At 34.6% G+C, this 19,147-nt stretch overlaps 1 protein-coding gene across 2 annotated transcripts in view; it reads right to left on the bottom strand.

Moving 5' to 3' along the window:
* The window catches only part of LOC106082842 (steroid receptor seven-up, isoforms B/C), an 81,033-nt gene that overhangs the window by 24,528 nt on the left and 37,358 nt on the right, over positions 1 to 19,147 (bottom strand). Inside the window, exons 3-4 of one of the 2 annotated variants that reach the window (XM_013245572.2) lie at positions 16,404 to 17,019; positions 15,027 to 16,352 (exon numbers count right to left, since the gene is read on the bottom strand). In XM_013245572.2, the coding sequence (XP_013101026.2) occupies positions 15,536 to 16,352; positions 16,404 to 17,019 (1,433 nt within the window). In that variant the 3' untranslated portion in view covers positions 15,027 to 15,535. Of the gene's footprint in view, positions 1 to 15,026; positions 16,353 to 16,403; positions 17,020 to 19,147 lie in introns of those variants that run through there. The other variant, XM_013245571.2, reaches the window with a different exon arrangement.

Consider the following 19,147-nt stretch of genomic DNA (forward strand, 5'->3'; position numbering starts at 1 on the left):
GTGCTTTTTTTCCGCTTCTTCCCTTAGGTGAAATTTGTCTAGCCAGAGTTGGTGCTAGCCCAAGGCAGTGAGTCAAACATTTGAGCCCCATTCATTTGCAGAGCTGGCTTAGAACTTGTGCAAGAGCGAGCTATTTGCTGTTTGAGCTCTCATGAAATTTCATTTGAGTTGGACTTTAATTTTTTGGTTTCCTCGAAACAAATGGCCGAAAAGGGAAAGAAAAATGTTCAAAAAAGGAAGCAAGAAAGAAAGGTAGACATTTCATTCAACACCACCCACTTCTACAAACAAAATCATTGATTTTGCTATTGTTCCTGGGGCTATGGAAAATCGATACTGGGTAACTTAAACTTTTTGTATATATATTGAAGTTTTATGACCAACTAGAAACTTAGTTTTTCCATAGCCTTAGTTTTCGTAGAGTCTTTTTCTAGGGCAATAAGAAATCAACCACAAAATGTCAGCCATCACATTCAGAATCAAATCATTTCTCTTCCATTGATTTCATTTGATTTTTTTGCAACATTTTAAACATGATTTTAGTGACCAACTTTGTTGTGGTGACGTTGATTCCCTGAATCCTAAGCCTTTGCCTTCAAGTCAAGTCAATTGACAATTTTTATTGTTTAGCGTTGAGTGATTTTAAGTTACTACCGACATTTGATTGTATGCCGAAGACTTATCAACTGAAAGATTACATTGTCCATGGGACTTTTTCGCCTACACAGAAGGGGGCTTTTAGGCAGTGGTATCATCATGCTGCAACAGTTTCAAACTGGGTAGCGGCACGTTTGTTTTTTGGGTTCAGCAATCGTGTTGCTAGCATTATTGATTGTTAATGGGTTTTATGGAGAAGTTTTGGGGCTATTGGCCAAGGCAAGGATGTTTATGTGATGACACGAAATGTTCTCACAGATAAAAGGAAACAAAATTGAAGAGGCAAGAAGGAGTGGTTACAGAGAAGTGAGCAAAATTGAAGATGAAAAAAAAACGATTTTTATTGGAATAATTTTTAAATGTTTAATTTTAGGTAGACTTATGCTCTTCAAGAACCAAAATGGGCTGGATAGGCCTAGATAGCCGTTCTCATGTATCTATCCCCTGTATAATTTTTGAACTCCTAGAAGCCATTTCGACGTTTAGTTTCTTTTACTTCTTTAAAATCTTTTTGGAACGTTTTGTAAAACCCTGCCTGGTTAAATTTCCAAAGATTTTCTTAGCTTATTATTCTTCACTGCCCCATTCCCCATTAACTTTTCACCTTATTAATTATGGCCATTCTAGTTTATCATTTTCTTCTTAACTTTGCGAATATTTTAACAAACTATTGCTATTATAATTTTTTCTGTATTTTTTCTCTAATATAAAATCATCTATTATTTATTCTTAACAGAAAAATTCTTCTTATGCCAATATTTTTTCAAACATTCTTTGCATACTACTCTTCTATCATGAGTCCTTGTCTCCCACTACAGCTATGCCAAGACATTAGCGAAATTTAGCAACAAGCTAGAAAATGCTTTTTTTTCAAAGTTATGCCAGTTAAAAATTGGTGAAATTATTTTCATTATTTTTTCTGCGTTAAGACCAACACAACGATAGGAGAGAGAAAATAAAAGGTAACCTTAGACGTTAAGGGGATATCCGGCATGCAGGCATACATCCATCTATCCATTGGCTCATCTGCATCCCATAACAGGTAACGGCATTACAAGAAGTATGGACAACAGCAAAAAGAAAAAAATCACAAAATAAGCCAAAGACTACGACTAAGATCGCTTGTAAATAAGCGATATAAACGAGTGTTGTATTAATGTTCATAATGTGCAATCTTGACGTCAATAAACGTCGTCGCTTTAACTAAAGGACAAGCGCGCAAAACGTTGGCTAACTGGGAACTTGACTTCTTAAGGAAAGGCAGAGGTGTAGGGTAAATGGCAGAAGGTTAACAAAGAAAAGGAGTACAAGGGAGCTATATCATATTCTTAATTGATTTTCACCATCTTTAGATTATATCACAAACACGTGGAGCTCGAGCTATATCAGGTCATAGACCGATTTGCACCGTACTTTGCTGTGTTTTTTAAGTCATAACAGAAGTCTATGAGCAATATGTTAGTCAACTTGGTTAAAAATTCCGCTATCCAGGGTCTCAGCTGTGAAACCGGATGATCGATTTATGAAAAATGAAATGAATGAAAAATGAAATGAATGAAATGAATGAAGTGAATGAAATGAATGAAATGAATGAAATGAATGAAATGAATGAAATGAATGAAATGAATGAAATGAATGACATGAATGAAATGAATGAAATGAATGAAATAAATGAAATGAATGAAATAAATGAAATGAATGACATGAATGAAATGAATGAATGGAATGAATGGAATGAAAGGAATGAAATGAATGAAATGAGCGAAGTGAATAAAATTAATGAACTGAATAATATGAGCGAAGTGAATGAAATGAATGAAAAAAATTAAATGAATAAAATGAATGAAATGAATGAAGTGAATGAAATGAATGAAATGAATGAAATGAATGAAATGAATGAAATGAATGAAATGAATGAAATTAATGAAATGAATGAAATGAATGAAATGAATGAAATGAATGAAATGAATGAAATGAATGAAATGAATGAAATGAATGAAATTAATGAAATGAATGAAATGAATGAAATGAATGAAATGAATGAATCGAATGAAATGAATGAAACGAATGATATTAATGAAATGAATGAAACGAATGAAGTTAATGAAATTAAGGAAATGAATGTAATGAATAAAATTAATAAAATGAATAAAATGAATGAAATTAAGGAAATGAATGTAATTAAGGAAATGAATGTAATTAAGGAAATGAATGAAATGAATGAAATTAATGAAACGAATGAAGTGAATGAAATGGAGTGAAATGAATGAAATGATCGAAATGAATGAAATGATTGAAATGAATGAAACGAATGAAATGAATGAAATTATTGAAATGAATGAAATGATTGAAATGAATGAAATTTTCTCTAAAGAAAAAATATCTATGAAATTTTTTCTGAGGAAAAAATTTCTATTAAATGTTCTCTAAAGCAATCGTTTCCTTATATTTTTCTCTATAGGAACAATTTCCATAAAATTTTCTGTAAACAAAATTCATAAAATTTCCTGTAAACAAAATTCTGTGAAAAAAATCTTTATCTTTAATCTTTTACATAATTTGTTTTTTCTTCCCCTCTTTCATTGGCCTACGCTCCTGTTAATCACTGTCCAATTTCATGCATGCTTAGGAAAAACTTCAAACCTCTATCATAGGTACTATGCTTAAGCAGCGCTGTGGCATAAGTTATCGTATAAACAAGGCAAAGAGCTTCTCTCACATATAACCCAATAAGAACACCCCCATCTCTCAGCTCCTTCTCCCTTGCCTAGAAACTTCCCAAAACTGAAGATGATGACGAAAAAGTATAAGACGAAATACAAAACTTTTGCTAAAATGCAAACGACAACACCAGCGAACAACAGCAACATAAAATTCAGCAACATCAACAACATGGCCAACAATCACAGCATCACCACCGACAACAACAGCAACAAGAACAACAACCTTTTATTACATTAAACAGTTGTTTTGTTGGCTAGAAAGATAGTTGGAAGTTGCATTGAAGTGTAGTCGAGTTGGAAGTTTAAATGTGTGACAATGCTTGATGATGGTGCACCACCGCCCGAATGCTGGACCATAGGACAAACGATGTTCCCTCTGTGTTCAGATGTCTGTCTAAACGATTTAACATCCATCCGATGAGTAGTTGTTGGTTTTGTTGTTGCTGTTATTGCTGTCCAAAATGTTGTTGCAATTGCTGTCGTTTGATTTCTGCGTTGTTTTTTTTCTTCTTCTACAAGAAAATTTGCTGTCAATGTTTACTGAGTTTTATTTTTGTCGGTTGTTTTTTTCTTGTTTTCTACAATATTTGGATATGGAAACATGGTAGTAATTTGAACAACAAATGTGTCACATCAAACATGACCCCCTTTTCAAGTGAGGGCCTAGTTGGTAGTGTAGACTAGTGGGGAGTAGTTAAAAGGAGGATAAAGAAGGCAAGGGGAACAAAACATTGAAACATTCGGGTTTGTTAGACTACTTGTAGACAAATAATCTTTATAACCTCAAAGACGGGAGGGAGGGAGAGTTTGTGAGACATGATCACCTTTAGAGAGATGGTCTTTTCGGTATTGGATATAATATAGCTTGATAACTTTAATTTGTTCTTCTTGTGCTTTATCGATATTACAACAGTACCACACCAACTTGGTGGCTTCTTATATGACCCTTACACCAAAAAATCCACTTGAGTTTTTTTTAATGATATATAATATTAAAATTATCATAAATAAATAAATGCCATTTTGATTTCAATATTTTTCATACAAATGAAAGAACAATAAATTTTATTTTTTTTCCTATGTAAAATTTAATAAAACATTGTCTATAAATATAACAACACTATATACAAAAACCGATTATAAAAAATTAAAAATCCTTAAAATTATAACAAACCAAAATGTATAACCACATCATAACCCAAATTAGTGCGTATTAGTAAACAAAAAAAATGTCCTTAATCCAATTTGTTAATAGATCCTTATTCCTTCTTATGCCTTATATTTTGTTAAGATTTAGCCACATCCTTGTTATATGGTAGTTGAGAATTGCTTTGATTGTGGTGTTGTTAGTTGATCGAAGATGATTTTTCCATACGACATATGATTTTCTTAAGGACACTTGGTGTTATTCCAGGATTTTTTAATGTGTGATTGTGTGAGTGTGTGTTTGTTGTGTGCGTGTGCGGTGATTTATGCTGTTAGAAAAATGCAGTTTATGTGTAAGGTTGTGCGTGCAAGTGTGTTCATTAAGGATGATTATTTGCAGTTGCTTGTAGGCTTGTGATGAAGAATTTTAGTTGATTATGTGAGAAAATGATAAAATGTTGTTTAGTAAAAGCTTGATGAAATGAAAAAAGGGAAAAAATGTTAATAATTTTGGAAAAATTATGAGAAAATATGGCAAACAATAAAAATTGATCAAACAATCTCATCTCAAAAGAGAAATAAGCACAACAAAAATGCAATTGAGTATTATTCATTACATTCTTTAACATTTAAATAATAAATAAACTTAAAAAATCATAAAAATAAAAAAAAAACAAAAAAATCAATTTAGCCCAAAATGTGTAAAAATTATGTATTTATATATTTAAGGATGAAATAGCGCATATATTTGATTGTCATTCCCTTTTTAGCATGTCGAAGTACACATTTATTGCTCTCTTCAGTGAGTTTATTCCAGATTTCTTCATATTCTAAGTTGGTCTAGCTTTGCCCGTCCTCCTGTTAAAATCGCCGTACAATTTGAGCGATTTGATATCTCAGTCTTTAATGTTTTACAGATACACATTACAAGTTGCATGCTTATGTGTTCTATTGTATATGTTATTTTCCCCTTTTTATGTTCTTTACAGGATTCCGGACTATGTTCCTTCAAAATATTCGATTGAAATTTTAGAGATATTGAATCTACTAAAAGAATGAATGTTTAAGGGTTGTAGGGCAAAATTCCCCTTAAATTCAATGGCAAAATTATCCTTAAATTCAATGGCAAAATTCCCCTTAAATTCAATGGTCCGCACTGCGATAATGTAGTGTTTCTTTAGATCAGGTTTAGAATGAAAGGATTTTTCCAAAATATTTAATAATTTACATTGTGGCAAGACAAATTGCTGCGACCACTTCTGTGAGGCTAAGGCAGCTTTCTCCTTGGCTATGTGGCGGCTACGGACACTGTGTCATCCTTAATACAACCTATCTGAACCGTTTTTTTGAAAACTATTCCTGATAGAATCGATTGGAACTACAATATCCCTGGTAATAGAAGTTACATATACTTCTATACGCAGACCCAAAGAAGATATCAAGCACGGCGTTGGCAAAGTGGCCACATTCGTTCATAAAAGTGAATCAACACACAGATGTTATTAGATCAACAACAAATATTTGTAAACCAACAACAGTTATGTTGAACAAAACGTCCACCGATGTTCACATTCTGACAACCTCTAGTGCACAGTTTATTTAAAGATTTCAAAAAAATGTTCACAAATTATTCACACTTGTTGACAATATTTCCTACAAGCCCATGTATGGTAATGACAACGTTGGCGTATGATTTTGCAACATATTTTTCCTATCTGTGCATGGTTCCAAACTAAAGGATCAGTTGGGCTTTGGGCAGTACTCTAAAGATCTAGAACTGGTCATATGAAAAAGATTACCCGACCACTGCAGTGTGTATCAAGATTAGATCTTTGCAATTAAGAAAGATGCGGAATGGCTAAGATATAATGTTTGGCATAAATATCTTCTCAAACAGCCAGGCATCCATTAAATCCCTAAAGAACATATTTTTGAACACAAAAATCGCCCTCGATTGTTGCAGATCTCTGACAACGAGATGCCTGAACAGCTTAAAGTTCACCTGTTCTGGGTGCCGGGCCACAGAGTTATCCCAGGAAATTGTAAGGCGGATGAGCTTGCGAGACTATGAACTACCCTACACATTCCAGGGAAACTGGAATCTGTGGGTAGCCCCAAGCGACATGTAAGCTTAGTTTTGAGAACCAAGCGTCTTAGTCATTGTGTCCGTCATGACAGGTCACTGTCTAATCGGAAAACATGCTGACAGACTGAAGGTTGCAAGCAACGATTTTTGCAGAAGCTGTGAGGACTACGAAGGAGAAGAGACTATAGAACACCCTCTGTGTCTGTATCCTAATCTAGCACTCAGAAGGAGTTCCACTTTAGGTTCTCATTTCTTTGAGAACCTGTTTGATTTAGAGTATGTGAACATTCGCAAGTTGTTGGGCTTTTTAAAGCGTTGTGAATGGTTCAACGATAGGAACCAGAAGGCATCTTACTTCTGCTGTTCCTGTGGTATCACAATGGACGAAAGCGTCTAAGTGAGTCTGATGATAGACTGTCATTTTAACCTAACCTAAGTATGCAACTTCAAATAAATAAATAGTAATAAATAAAAAAATAATAATTAATACAAGTAAAAGCGCGCTAAATTCGGCCGACCGAATCTTGGGAACCCACCATGAATTCTGCTAAAATATGGAAGGTATATCTGGTTAAAGACCGATTTAAACCGTACTTGGCACAGTTGTTGGAAGCCGTAAGAGAACACCGCATGCAAAAATTTCGGCTTCCAGGGGCTCAAGAAGTCAAATCGGGAGATTGGTTTATATGGGGGCTATATCTAAATCTGAGCAGATATAGCCCATTTGCATTCCCCAACGACATACATTAATATTAAGTATCCGTGCAAACATCGTGATTTCGACAGACGGACGGACGGACATGGCTAGATCGATTCAGAACGACGAGACAATCAAGAATATATACACTTTTATGGAGTCTTAGGCGAATATTTCGAGGTCTTACAAACAGAATGACGAGATTTGTATACCCCCATCCTATGGTGGTGGGTATGGGTATATGTGCTAAGTATGGCGCAGATCGGTACATAATCTCGTATAGCTGCCATATAAACCGATCTGGGATCTTGACTAGTTAAGCCAGTAGAGCGCGCAATTCTCATGAGGTGTTTTATTATGACTTCCAATAACTACGCTAAGTATGGCATAAATCGGTATATAACCTGATATAGCTGCCATATAAACCGATCTGGGATCTTGACTTCTTGAGCCTCTAGAGGGCGCTATTATCACTTGATTTGGAAGAAATTTTGTTCAACAGCTTCTCTCATGACCTTCAACATACGTGTCTAATATGGTTCTGAACTTAGCATGCTCTTACTTCTTAAATTTGTTCACCTTCGATAAAACTCAATTACATTTTTATTTTTCAATTTCGTTTTTAAACAAATTGTTTCGATTTGAGAACTTTTTCTAACTACTTATTTTCAAAAATTGTCAAATCAAAACAATGTACAAAGAATTGTAAATAAATTAAATTAGTCAAAGTCAAATTTTGTGTTTATATGCCAAATATTTGATAAGTGTTTATATGTCAAATATTTGATAATTAAAACTTAACGTTTTGTATACAAGTTAAGAGAACTTTTGTTACAGATGTAAAGAACTTTTTTTTCCTAAAACCTAACAAAAATAGGGCATAAAATATTCAAAGCACTCAGAGATTAGAAAAAAAGGAAGTCTGATGACTTGTTAAGGTACTGAATAAGTACTTGGATGAGTTTATTAAACTTGAATCTATTTTTTTTAATTTTACATTAAAATGTTATTAATGAATTCGTAGGGAAAATAAGTTTAGAAATTGCATACGTTATCAAATATTGGCACATATGTCAAATAATTTGAGTAGTAAGAGATAAAATTCAAATAACTTAAAACATTACTGAAAAAATAGAGAATATGTCAAAATCAAATATAGAAAATAATATAAATATCAAAACCAAATATACAAAATAGTTGTTATAACAATTAACAAAAACATAAAAAGTGTTAGTGAATACTCTCCTTTGAAAATGTGTTATTATTTATGAAGTGTCTGCCATGATATTAATAATGTATCAATCCTTTAGGAAAATCATATTAGATCAACCAACATACTACTAACCTACGACATAGGTATGTTTATTTGTGGGAAAAGTAATGCAAGGAAAAATATTTAAAATGCCTTTTTATATGGTAGATTGGATAGAGGATAGGAGCAGGTCATACCATTGCGGTATAATCAAGGCGAAAAGAATGGAAAAGGTTTTCGATAGGATTCCTGAGACGAGACACTGCTGCCAGTGGCACAGTCTTGGAGTGACAGAGATCGGATTTTGACTTATGGACGTTCAGGTTACACGTTTGGCTCAAAGCTACGAAAAAATTACGCTTTGATGCCTTACATTCCACTATTCCGACACAAACCATTCATTAAAGCTAAGAACAAGAACCAAAAGATTTTGACCATATTGGTGTGTTCGTTGTTCTTAGCATTAATGATTAACTGGTATCGGAATAGTAGAAAGTAATGCTTTCTTCTCTCTTGCTGCGCTAAAGAGAGTTGGAGGACTTATTGAGCCTTGTTTCAAAACAAAAGCGTGATCTACACCGTACTCAAAATCTTTGGGTATGTAGGGCACCTTAATCAATTTGACAAAAGTGCTTGTAAAGTTACATGGCGTAAAAGAAATCATGACACACTATCCAGTCAAAGTATTTTTAATATTAAGAGCACATAACAAGCCGATTACTGGCTTAGGTGTATGGGGCGGATCAATATCCGCATCCTCGTTTCAACCTAACCTAACCTAAATAAAAATAGCACTCGCCACGTTAGAAACGTATGCCGAAGGCGTGTTGTCTGTGATCAAATCCATCTGTTGTCTGGCAATTTCTTTTTAGTAACCAATTAGAAACCTTTCAATTTCCGTTAATATTCATTCTCATGGTCATTAACTCGACTCACTACCCTTGGGTGAAATAACTTAGAAATTCGAGAAATTTCCAACTTCATAGTTAAAAAAATTTCATTCGGTGTAAAATTTTTTACTACATTTTAAGATATTTTTTCTTTAATACTAGTACAATATATTCTTTACTTTGAGTCTTTGTATCAAGCACAAAAAGTTAAAATTTATTGAAAGTAAGCAAACTTGCTTTGGGAAAAGCACAAAATTGTATAGAACAGAATATTGCTATCTTAACCCATCATTAGCAAAATCCTTCGATTAAGGAAAAATCTTTAAATTTTAGTAAAATATATTTTTTTTGTAATGGCAAAATTCAAAAGTTACTAAATTACTTCAATGCGGCTGTCAGATAAATCTTACCCCTTTAAATGTACTTAACATACCTCAAGGAAATGATGATGATAATGAATGAGAATGTAAAAATATATCTGGTATAAGAAATCATAAAAATGTTTAATTGCAACCTTTTTTTCTATACTTTGTGTAAAAAAATCTATAAGCCAGAGGCATGTTAAAGCCATTTTTAGAATTAGCCTAAAATGGTATTTAATATGACTGTAGCTTATCATTATTATTATTTTTTTCTAATATTTAACTAAAAAGGTTAGAAAAATGTGACAGCCGCTATTGAGATTAAAATATGTTGAGTGAAATATGCCTTGTAAAACCATTATATCTGACATTCTGCCCAGCTAGACTTGTTCGTCCGTTCATGTATCGAAATCAAGATATTGTTCGAACAAATGAAGCATCCAGTAGCAATTTTCACCCATAATTCTACATCAAATAATATAGGATCCTTTTCATATAAAGCTTCCCTAAAAACCTAAAGGATCATAAAAATATACCTATAATTCATGGTGTTTTTTATCTGAGCTCGGCTCAGTTCGCTGCGCCTTTATTTACACTAAGCGTACCTAACCTAACCTAACCTAATTCTACAGATTTTTTCTTCCAAATTCTTTTTTCTATGGATTTTTTTTATATATTTCTTTTTTAACTATGGCAAAGATAGGCTCTTAAATTACTTTAAACAATTATTAAGCTCGTCTCAAGGTAGTAAAGTTCAAAAATAATACTGCAATCAATCTCAAATAAATTCCAATATTTTATTTTCTTTTATTCAGAGAACCGATCAACTTTGACTACTCTTCCCTCTCTTTGTTCGTGTTGGCGTTTTCATTCAGATCCAATCATTAACAGCCAGTAGAGGGCGCTAAAGCAAATCTTATTGCTACTCGCTAGGAGCGGCTTAATGCTATAACATTGATCATCATGTGGTAGTTAAATGACTTCCTATACATAATTCATCATTTAGTCTTTTTTTAATCAATTCAAATTGATTTTTCTTCTCGTCTAAGGAACTAGTTTTCCAGTCTATATATTTGGTAGCCACATTTGCGCAGATGAGTACATGACCATCTGTACCGTTGAACGCCTGTGTTCGAAGCCTGACGAGGACATTAAGTACAATTTTAAGATGGTCGACCCTACACTATTAGTGGGCACATTGGGACACTTCTTCTTTTGAACAAAAACCTTTTGGCCAGCGTCACATCTTTTGAACTTGCCCAGGCAAAGACAGGTCCCTTATTGATAAGCTTTATTTTGAATGGGAAAAACTGATTGATATGTGAGATATAACCCAGCTGTTACTGTGGCGGCCACAGTGGCGCTTAGGTTCGCATCTCCGCCTAGGACACCAAACGTCAACATTTTGGGGGAAGGGCGGCCTACATTGTTTTTTGTTCCTAAAATAATCAGCATGCTATTGGATCGACTGTTTAATTAAATCACACAGCATCATGTTGGATCTACTGTTTTGGGATGAGTTGGTCACCTAGATATATGACCGGAAAAAATATATCTGACTCGCAGTCCTCATATAAACTTTTGAATCCCATGTTGTCGTGATAGGTCTATACAGGTGTTTGGTGGGGGTCGTCTATAGGAGCATTGTGCGCCCCTTCTGCCACTTAAGCTTAATTTAGAATATCGCACTTCACTCAAAAATATCTATCACTTGATCCCCCATTGTCTTAATTGGTCAAATAAGCTTTGTGAGGTACTTTCAGAAGGTAAAGGGCCAAATTTTCAACTTCATAGTAAACAACAAGTCCTTCGTTTTAAAATTTTTTACTACATATTAAGGAATTTTTTCTTATATGCTAGTACCATATATTCTTTACTTTGAGTCTTTGTATCAAACACAAAAGGTTAAAATTTATTGAATGTAAGCAAATTCACTTTGGGCAAAGCACAAAATTGTATAGAACAGAATATTGCTACCTTTACCTATCATTAGCAAAATTCTTCGATCAAGGTAAAATCTTTAAATTTTAGTAATATTGGGTTGCCCAAAAAGTAATTGCGGATTTTTTCAAAGAAAGTAAATGCATTTTTAATAAAACTTAGAATGAACTTTAATCAAATATACTTTTTTTACACTTTTTTTCTAAAGCAAGCTAAAAGTAACAGCTGATAACTGACAGAAGAAAGAATGCAATTACAGAGTCACAAGCTGTGAAAAAATTTGTTAACGCCGACTATATGAAAAATCCGCAATTACTTTTTGGGCAACCCAATATATCTATCACTTGATCCCACATTGTCCTAAAAGGTCAAATAACCTTTTTGAGGCGCTTTTAAAAGATAAAGGACACAAATTTTAATGTCGTACTCGTAGTCTACTCAAAAATACCTTTCGTTTGGAGTGCTTTCTGGGGGTGGGGCGACCCCTAATTACATGGATCTCATTTTTTACGTCATATTCGTAATCTACTCCGAACATCTTTCATTTCAGTCTCATATTAATGTGTAAGTCCAATAAGTCTATTTGGGGGAGTTTTGGGGTTGGATTTGCCCTTGGGTACTTTAATCCAATTTTTAACACCATATTCGTGTTCTACTCTCCAACACCCCTATCGGTCCACTTTTGATTTTGAACGGTGTTTTTGGGGTAACGGGGAAGATCCGCTCTTTTCCGATATCAACAAATTATGTAGCCTCTTGGCCCTTTCTCTCCATATTCATTATCTACTCCCGAATACGTTTCATTTGAGTCCCATATTGTCATGATCATACAATAAGCCCATTTTAAGGGGTTTTGAAGTCGGGGCGGCCCCCCAAATTTTTAGTATGACATTCGTACTCTACTCTTGAATCTTGCATTTGACTCCCTTATTGTCCTAATCGGTTCACTTTTATTTTTGGTTCGTACTTTCAGGTTGATGCGGAGAGTCCGCACCCCTCCCTATGGTTCCTCCCTGACCACTCCCCATAATCTGTGCAAATTTCAAAAAAGTCGGTTCAGCCGTTTTTGAATATGTAAGGAACAAACAAACTAACATACCCACAAATAAACAAAGAAACAAACATAAATTAATTTTTATAGCAATTACCACAAGATGGGAGTATACTAATCTAGTCATTCCGTTTGTAACACCTCGTCGTCTTTCGTCTAAGACCCCATAAAGTATATATATTCTTGATTGTCTCGATGCACTAAGTCGATCTAACCATGTCCGTCCGTCCGTCTATTGAAATCACCATATTGAAATCACCATAGCGGTCAAACGGGTAAAGCTAGCCGCTTGAAATTTTGCACAGATACTTTATATTGATGTAGGTCGTTCGGTATTGCAAATGAGCCATATCGGTTCAGATTTAGATATAGCACCCATATAAACCGATCTCCCGATTTGGCTTCTTGAGTCGTTTCAAGCCACATTTTTTGTCCTATTTTACTGAAATTTTGCATGTGGTGTTTTGTTATGACTTCCAACAACTGTGCCAAATACGGTCCGAATAGAATAACCTGATGAAGCTCTTATATAAACCAATCTCCTGATTTGACTCCTTGACCAACTGGAAGCCGCAATTTCTGTCCGATTTGGCTGAAAATTTGCATGTGGTGTTCTGTAAGCCAAAATCGATTTTCAACCTGATATAGCTCCGATATAAACCGATCTTCCCATTTTTTATCCGATTTTGCTGAAAATTTTGTAGTAGTGTTCTGGCTTCCAAAAACTGTGTCAAGTACGGTTCATATCGGTCTATAACCTGATTGATATAGCTCCCATATAAACCGATCTCCCGATTTAACTTCTTGAGTTCTTGGAAGCCGCATTTTTTGTCCGGTTTGGCTGAAATTTTGCATGTGGTGTTCTGTCAGCCAAAATCTATTTTCAACCTGATATAGCTCCCATATAAACCGATCTCCCGCATTTTTTGTCTGATTTTGCTGAAAATTTTGAAGTAGTGTTCTGACTTCCAACAACTGTGTCAAGTACGGTTCATATCGGTCTATAACCTGATTGATATAGCTCCCATATAAACCGATCTCCCTATTTCACGTTTTGAACCCTTGGAAGCCGCAATTTTTGTCCGATTTGGCTGTAATTTTTCAAGTAGTGTTCTGTTACGACTTACAACAACTATGTTAAGTACGACCCGAATCGGTGTATAACCTGATATATCTCCCATATAAACCGATCTCCCGATTTGACTTCTTTAGCCCCTGGAAACCGCAATTCTTATCCGATTTGGCTGAAATTTTGCATATAGCGTTCTGTCAAGACTTCCAACAACTGTGTCAAGTACGGTTCATATCGGTCTATAACCTGATATAGCTCCCATATAAACCAATCTCCCAATTTGACTTCTTGAGCCCTTGGAAGCCGCATTTTTTGTCCGACTTGGCAGAAATTTTGCACTCAGAGTTCTGTAACGACTACCAATAACCGTGCAAAATACGCTCCAATTCAGTCTATAGCCTGATATTGCTCCCATGTAAACCGGTCTGCGATCATTCTTGTTCGGTTCCTAGAAGTTAAGGTTTTAGCTGGTTTGACAGAAGTTCGTTTTGTTTAAATTTTTGGCAGAATCCACGGTGGTGGGCTCCCAAGATACGGCCCGGCCGAACTTAGCACAAAAACGCAACCCTCAAAAAATCGAAAATCGTTTTTTGATTGAATCTGATACACAAGTCTAAAATACATGCTCCTATATTCAAAACCAACGATTTTATTGATGTGAAGAAATCGGGAGTTTACACATTCTATGCTTCTCCAGTAAAACTATGATAATGAGGGTTACGTCTTTGGTACTTTTAAGGACGTTATATATATATAATGATGATGGCTATACAAAGTTCATCTCGTTTCGCCCCTAGAGAAAGGAAATCATACTGTGCTGAATTAAAGTTTCTGTTAAGACGTAAAATGATTCCATTTTGATTTCTGCCTGCAGAATATATTCGTCCAGAGTACCTTGTTATCACTATCTATGGGGGAGGGTATATAAGACTAGACTTTACCGAATTCACAGTTTTTTCCATGTTTCAGAGTGTTATTCATAAAATTAGAAATGAAAAGGAATTCAATTAAGTTGTGAAACTTTCATAATTAAGCATTACTTTTCCCATTTGTTGGTGATTTTTTTAATTTTTATATATGATCGATCCCCTTGAAATATTTCTGTGTTAATATTCCCACAACAACCAGTTTTAATTTGTTAAACATTTTTCATTTTGTTTGTGATAGCAAAAAAGAGATAAGACCAATTATGTTTTTTTTTCCAATTTATATATAATATATTATGTTATCTTTTGATTTTTCTTTTTCCAAATAAATTATGCTTAGATTAGTTGAAGTCATAAATAAATTTAATAAATAGGCACTAAATAATTTAATTAGAAATAAATAACTAAACCTAGATAGCAGATAGAAAGTAAAGTGATCAGTCGTTGGTTTTGCTTACTTTTTGTTGATTTTTGTTTTTCTTTTTTGGCATTTACTTAAGAAGTACTGAGAACTAGAACTAAATTTTTGCTGTTTAAAACACTAACATCTATGGGAAAACAACTAATTAGGTAACTAAAGTTTTTACATTATCTACAAGAGGTACTTAGAAGTAGGACCACATTTCGAAGTTAAGTACAAAGAAGTTTTCATTTTTATTACACCGAGACTAAGTTAAGGACTTTGGTTTGGAGAAGGAGATTTTTGGTTTTGGAACTGGAGTAAACTCTAGTCTACAATTGCCATCTACTGCCATAGCTATATGGCGAATATCTATAACTAGGACTACCAAATGAGGCTCCCGAGGAGGAATGAGCCGCAGCAGCAGCCGCCGCTGCCGCATGCGATACCCCAAAGGGGGTACTGTGATGGAACATATCAAAGGCGGAACCAAAGGCAGACCTAGGCGGCGTTTGATAGAACATAGCCGCCGTTGCTGCCGCAGCAGCAGCAGCCTGTTGTTTTTGTTGTTGCTGCTGCTGCTGTTGCTGTTGTTGGTGGCAGTGTTGCTGAGAGGGTGACATAAACGCAGGATTGGAGGTCAAAGTATTTGCTGAACCGCTGGCCAAAGAGTTGTTATTGCCATTCTGAGTGGTACCACTCGCAGGCGAATTACTCAGATTGAGATTTTGAGAATTCAGAGAATTGCCCAGACCACTGCTATTGTTGGCAGCATTATTGGCTGAATTGTATAGGGCCGTTAGAAGATCATCCTGCTGGCCATTGACTTTGGCGGAGGGGGCACAAGTGCTGAAGGCACTTGTAGCCGAGGGCACTATACTAGTGGAGGCTGTGGACGAGCTGGTACTCAAAGGAACCGCAAGTTTTTCCATTTCACTTGCACAATTGGGCATAACATTCTCTTTGATTTGGGCCAAGGCCACATTTTGCGTTACAGCCTCAACACCGGCCACCGTTTTCATGAAAGTGGCCAAATGCAAAGCGGCAGCATGCTGTTGTTGACTCTCCGTCTCCATGCGATTCAGTTCATCCAAATGTTCTTTGACCACCATCATAATTTCATCGGACAATTGCAAACTTTCGCTGGAACTATCTGAGGAATTGTGACTGGCATTGTTCGAGGAGCCATTCGAGCACCACACTTTCTGTGACACTTTGCTAAGCAGTGCCGGCACATCCTTATAAAGGATATCCAGCAACTTACCCGTGGTAAACAGCACTATCGCCTTCAGACACGAGTATTCAGCCGAATCGACATGCAAAGCCTTCAGTTTCTCCACTTGCTCCTGGAAGATGCGTATGTGATCCATAAAGGCCACCACACGATCTGCGGCCATGGGGGAGGCATGTAGACCGGCGGCAGCCAGCAGGGGCGCCACATGCAAGGGCATTGAACACTGGCTGGCATTGAGTACGAAGAGTTCGGACCACACCAAACGTAGCAGGGCCACCTGATCGGTTACCTGCAGCTCGGGGAAGAAGGGTATATTTTTGGCCCATTCCACGGCGGAGAAGAGTAGGCGGGCGGCCAATTCACATATGTTATCGATGCCCATTATATTGTTGGGTTGCATACACTGGCCATAGCGGGAGGTGGGATAGGGTTCGGCGCGCAGGAGTAATGAGATATAGGAACTTAGGTAGGAGTGGCCATTGAAGCCAGCAACACCCATATGATCACCATTGGCCAATTGATATTGGCCATGCATGCCAGCGAGACCGGGTTGGGTGGGAGGGACGCGACCACGTTGCACCGCTGTAATGAAAAAGAAGAAGAGAAAAAGGGAATTAGTAAAATGGGAAAAAATTTAAAAAAAATATATATTTTTTTAATTTATATTAATTTATTAAAAATATAATTAATTTTAGAGAAATGTTTGTTTTTCTTTCTCATTTTTTGCTTGCTGCTTTTGCTTTTGCCTAAAACTGCCACAAAACAATTATTTTGACCACTACCTCACACTCAGCACTTTGCCAAAGACCGGTTCTGTTTTTGCCCATGTAGTTGCTTTTCTCTTCTAATACCACCATTCATTCTCATTCATTCATCTGCTGTCACTCTGTCAAAGGACATTTGAAAGTGTATACCTCGAACTTGCCAAATAATGCCACATATCATAATAAAAGTTGAAATTAAATCAGACAACCTCAATCTCTTCATTGTTATGAAAATGTTCTGCAACAAAAAACGTCCCAGGACGAGGAACAACCCTTAAAGCACCAGCAAACAACAAAACCTTGAAGCACAGCCAAGGCAAGGAACGACGGACTAGTATGTCTAAAGGATTTCCTTAAGAAGATCTTTACTTTGCCCATTTGTAACACTGAGTAAGAAGATACTTTTTTCCACTTTTCTACTATGCCAAAGTATTGTGATGGCTTGTTTGCTAAAGACGTCAGCAACGCGCCAAGCAAAAATGCCACCACAACCCTTTCACATGGCACACATTGAGCTAAAGTGTATGTACTCTCATTTGGTATGCACTTGGTCTAGTCAGGGAGTGAGGGGAAATTTTTGAATTGTGAATATGTAAATTTTACTTGATTCCATTGAAAAATTGTTTTCTTAATATTTTCAACAGCAACGAAAATTGCCAACGACCAAGTGTTTGTTAAATAAAACAAAAAAAAAAATGTCTCTATACTGTAGAGACATTTTTTTTGTTTTGTTAAAATTTTAAGCTTTTTGTTTTTGTCCGTATGGTGTTGATATTTTTTTTTTTTTGTTTTTTCTTTGTTTTTAAGCTATTGACGTTGTTAAAATTTACTTTTAATTAAAAATTTACATTAATATTGGCAGTGACACACAACATTATAATGAAGTACCGAGACGTAATGCACGCTGCAAGAAGCCATAGGTCAAGTAAAAATTACCAATAGATAAAGAAAAAATTTAAAAAAAATTAAATTTTTTATAAAAAAAGATAAAATTGTAAAATAAAATAAAATGAAATAAAATAAAATAAAATGAAATAAAATAAAGTAAAATAAAATAAAATAAAATACAAAAAGGAAATTAAAATAAAATAAAATAAAATAAAATATAACGAATTAAATAAAAATAAAATAAAGTAATATACAATAAAATAATATAAAATAAAATAAAAAATAAAATTAAAAATAAAATAAAATAAAACAAGATAAAAAAGAAATAAAATAAAATAAAGTAATATAATAGAATAATATAAAAAATAAAATAAAATACATTTATTTATTTTATTTTATTTTATTAAAAAATAGGATAAAATTGTAAAATAAAATAAAATAAAATAAAATAAAATAAAATAAAATAAAATAAAATAAAATAAAATAAAATAAAATAAAATAAAATAAAATAAAATGAAATAAAATAAAATGAAATAAAATAAAATAAAATAAAATAACATAAAATAAAATAAAATAAAACAAAATAAAATAAAAAAAAGTAAAATAAAATAAAATAAAACACAATAAAATAAAATAAAGTTTATTTATAAAGGCCCCAACACAACTCACTGTCTCAAATTTCGGCGAAATCGGAGAATAAATGCGCCATTTATGCGCCCAAGACCTTAAATCGAGAGATTGGTCTATATGGCAGCTATATGCAAATCTGAACCGATCTGAACCAAATTGAAAAAGGATGTCAAAGGGCCTAACACAACTCACTGTTCCAAATTTCGACGACATCGGACAATAAATGCGCCATTTATGTGTCCAAAACCTTAAATCGGGAGATCAGTCTATATGGCAGCTATATACAAATCTGAACCGATCTGAACCAAATTGAAGAAAAATGTCGATGGGCCTAACACAACTCACTGTCCCAAATTTCAGCGAAATCGGACAGTAAATGCGCCTTTTATGGGTCCAAGACTTTAAATCGAGAGATCGGTCTATATGGC

The sequence above is a fragment of the Stomoxys calcitrans genome, chromosome 2 (assembly GCF_963082655.1).
Source record: "Stomoxys calcitrans chromosome 2, idStoCalc2.1, whole genome shotgun sequence".
NCBI classification, from domain to species: domain Eukaryota; kingdom Metazoa; phylum Arthropoda; class Insecta; order Diptera; family Muscidae; genus Stomoxys; species Stomoxys calcitrans.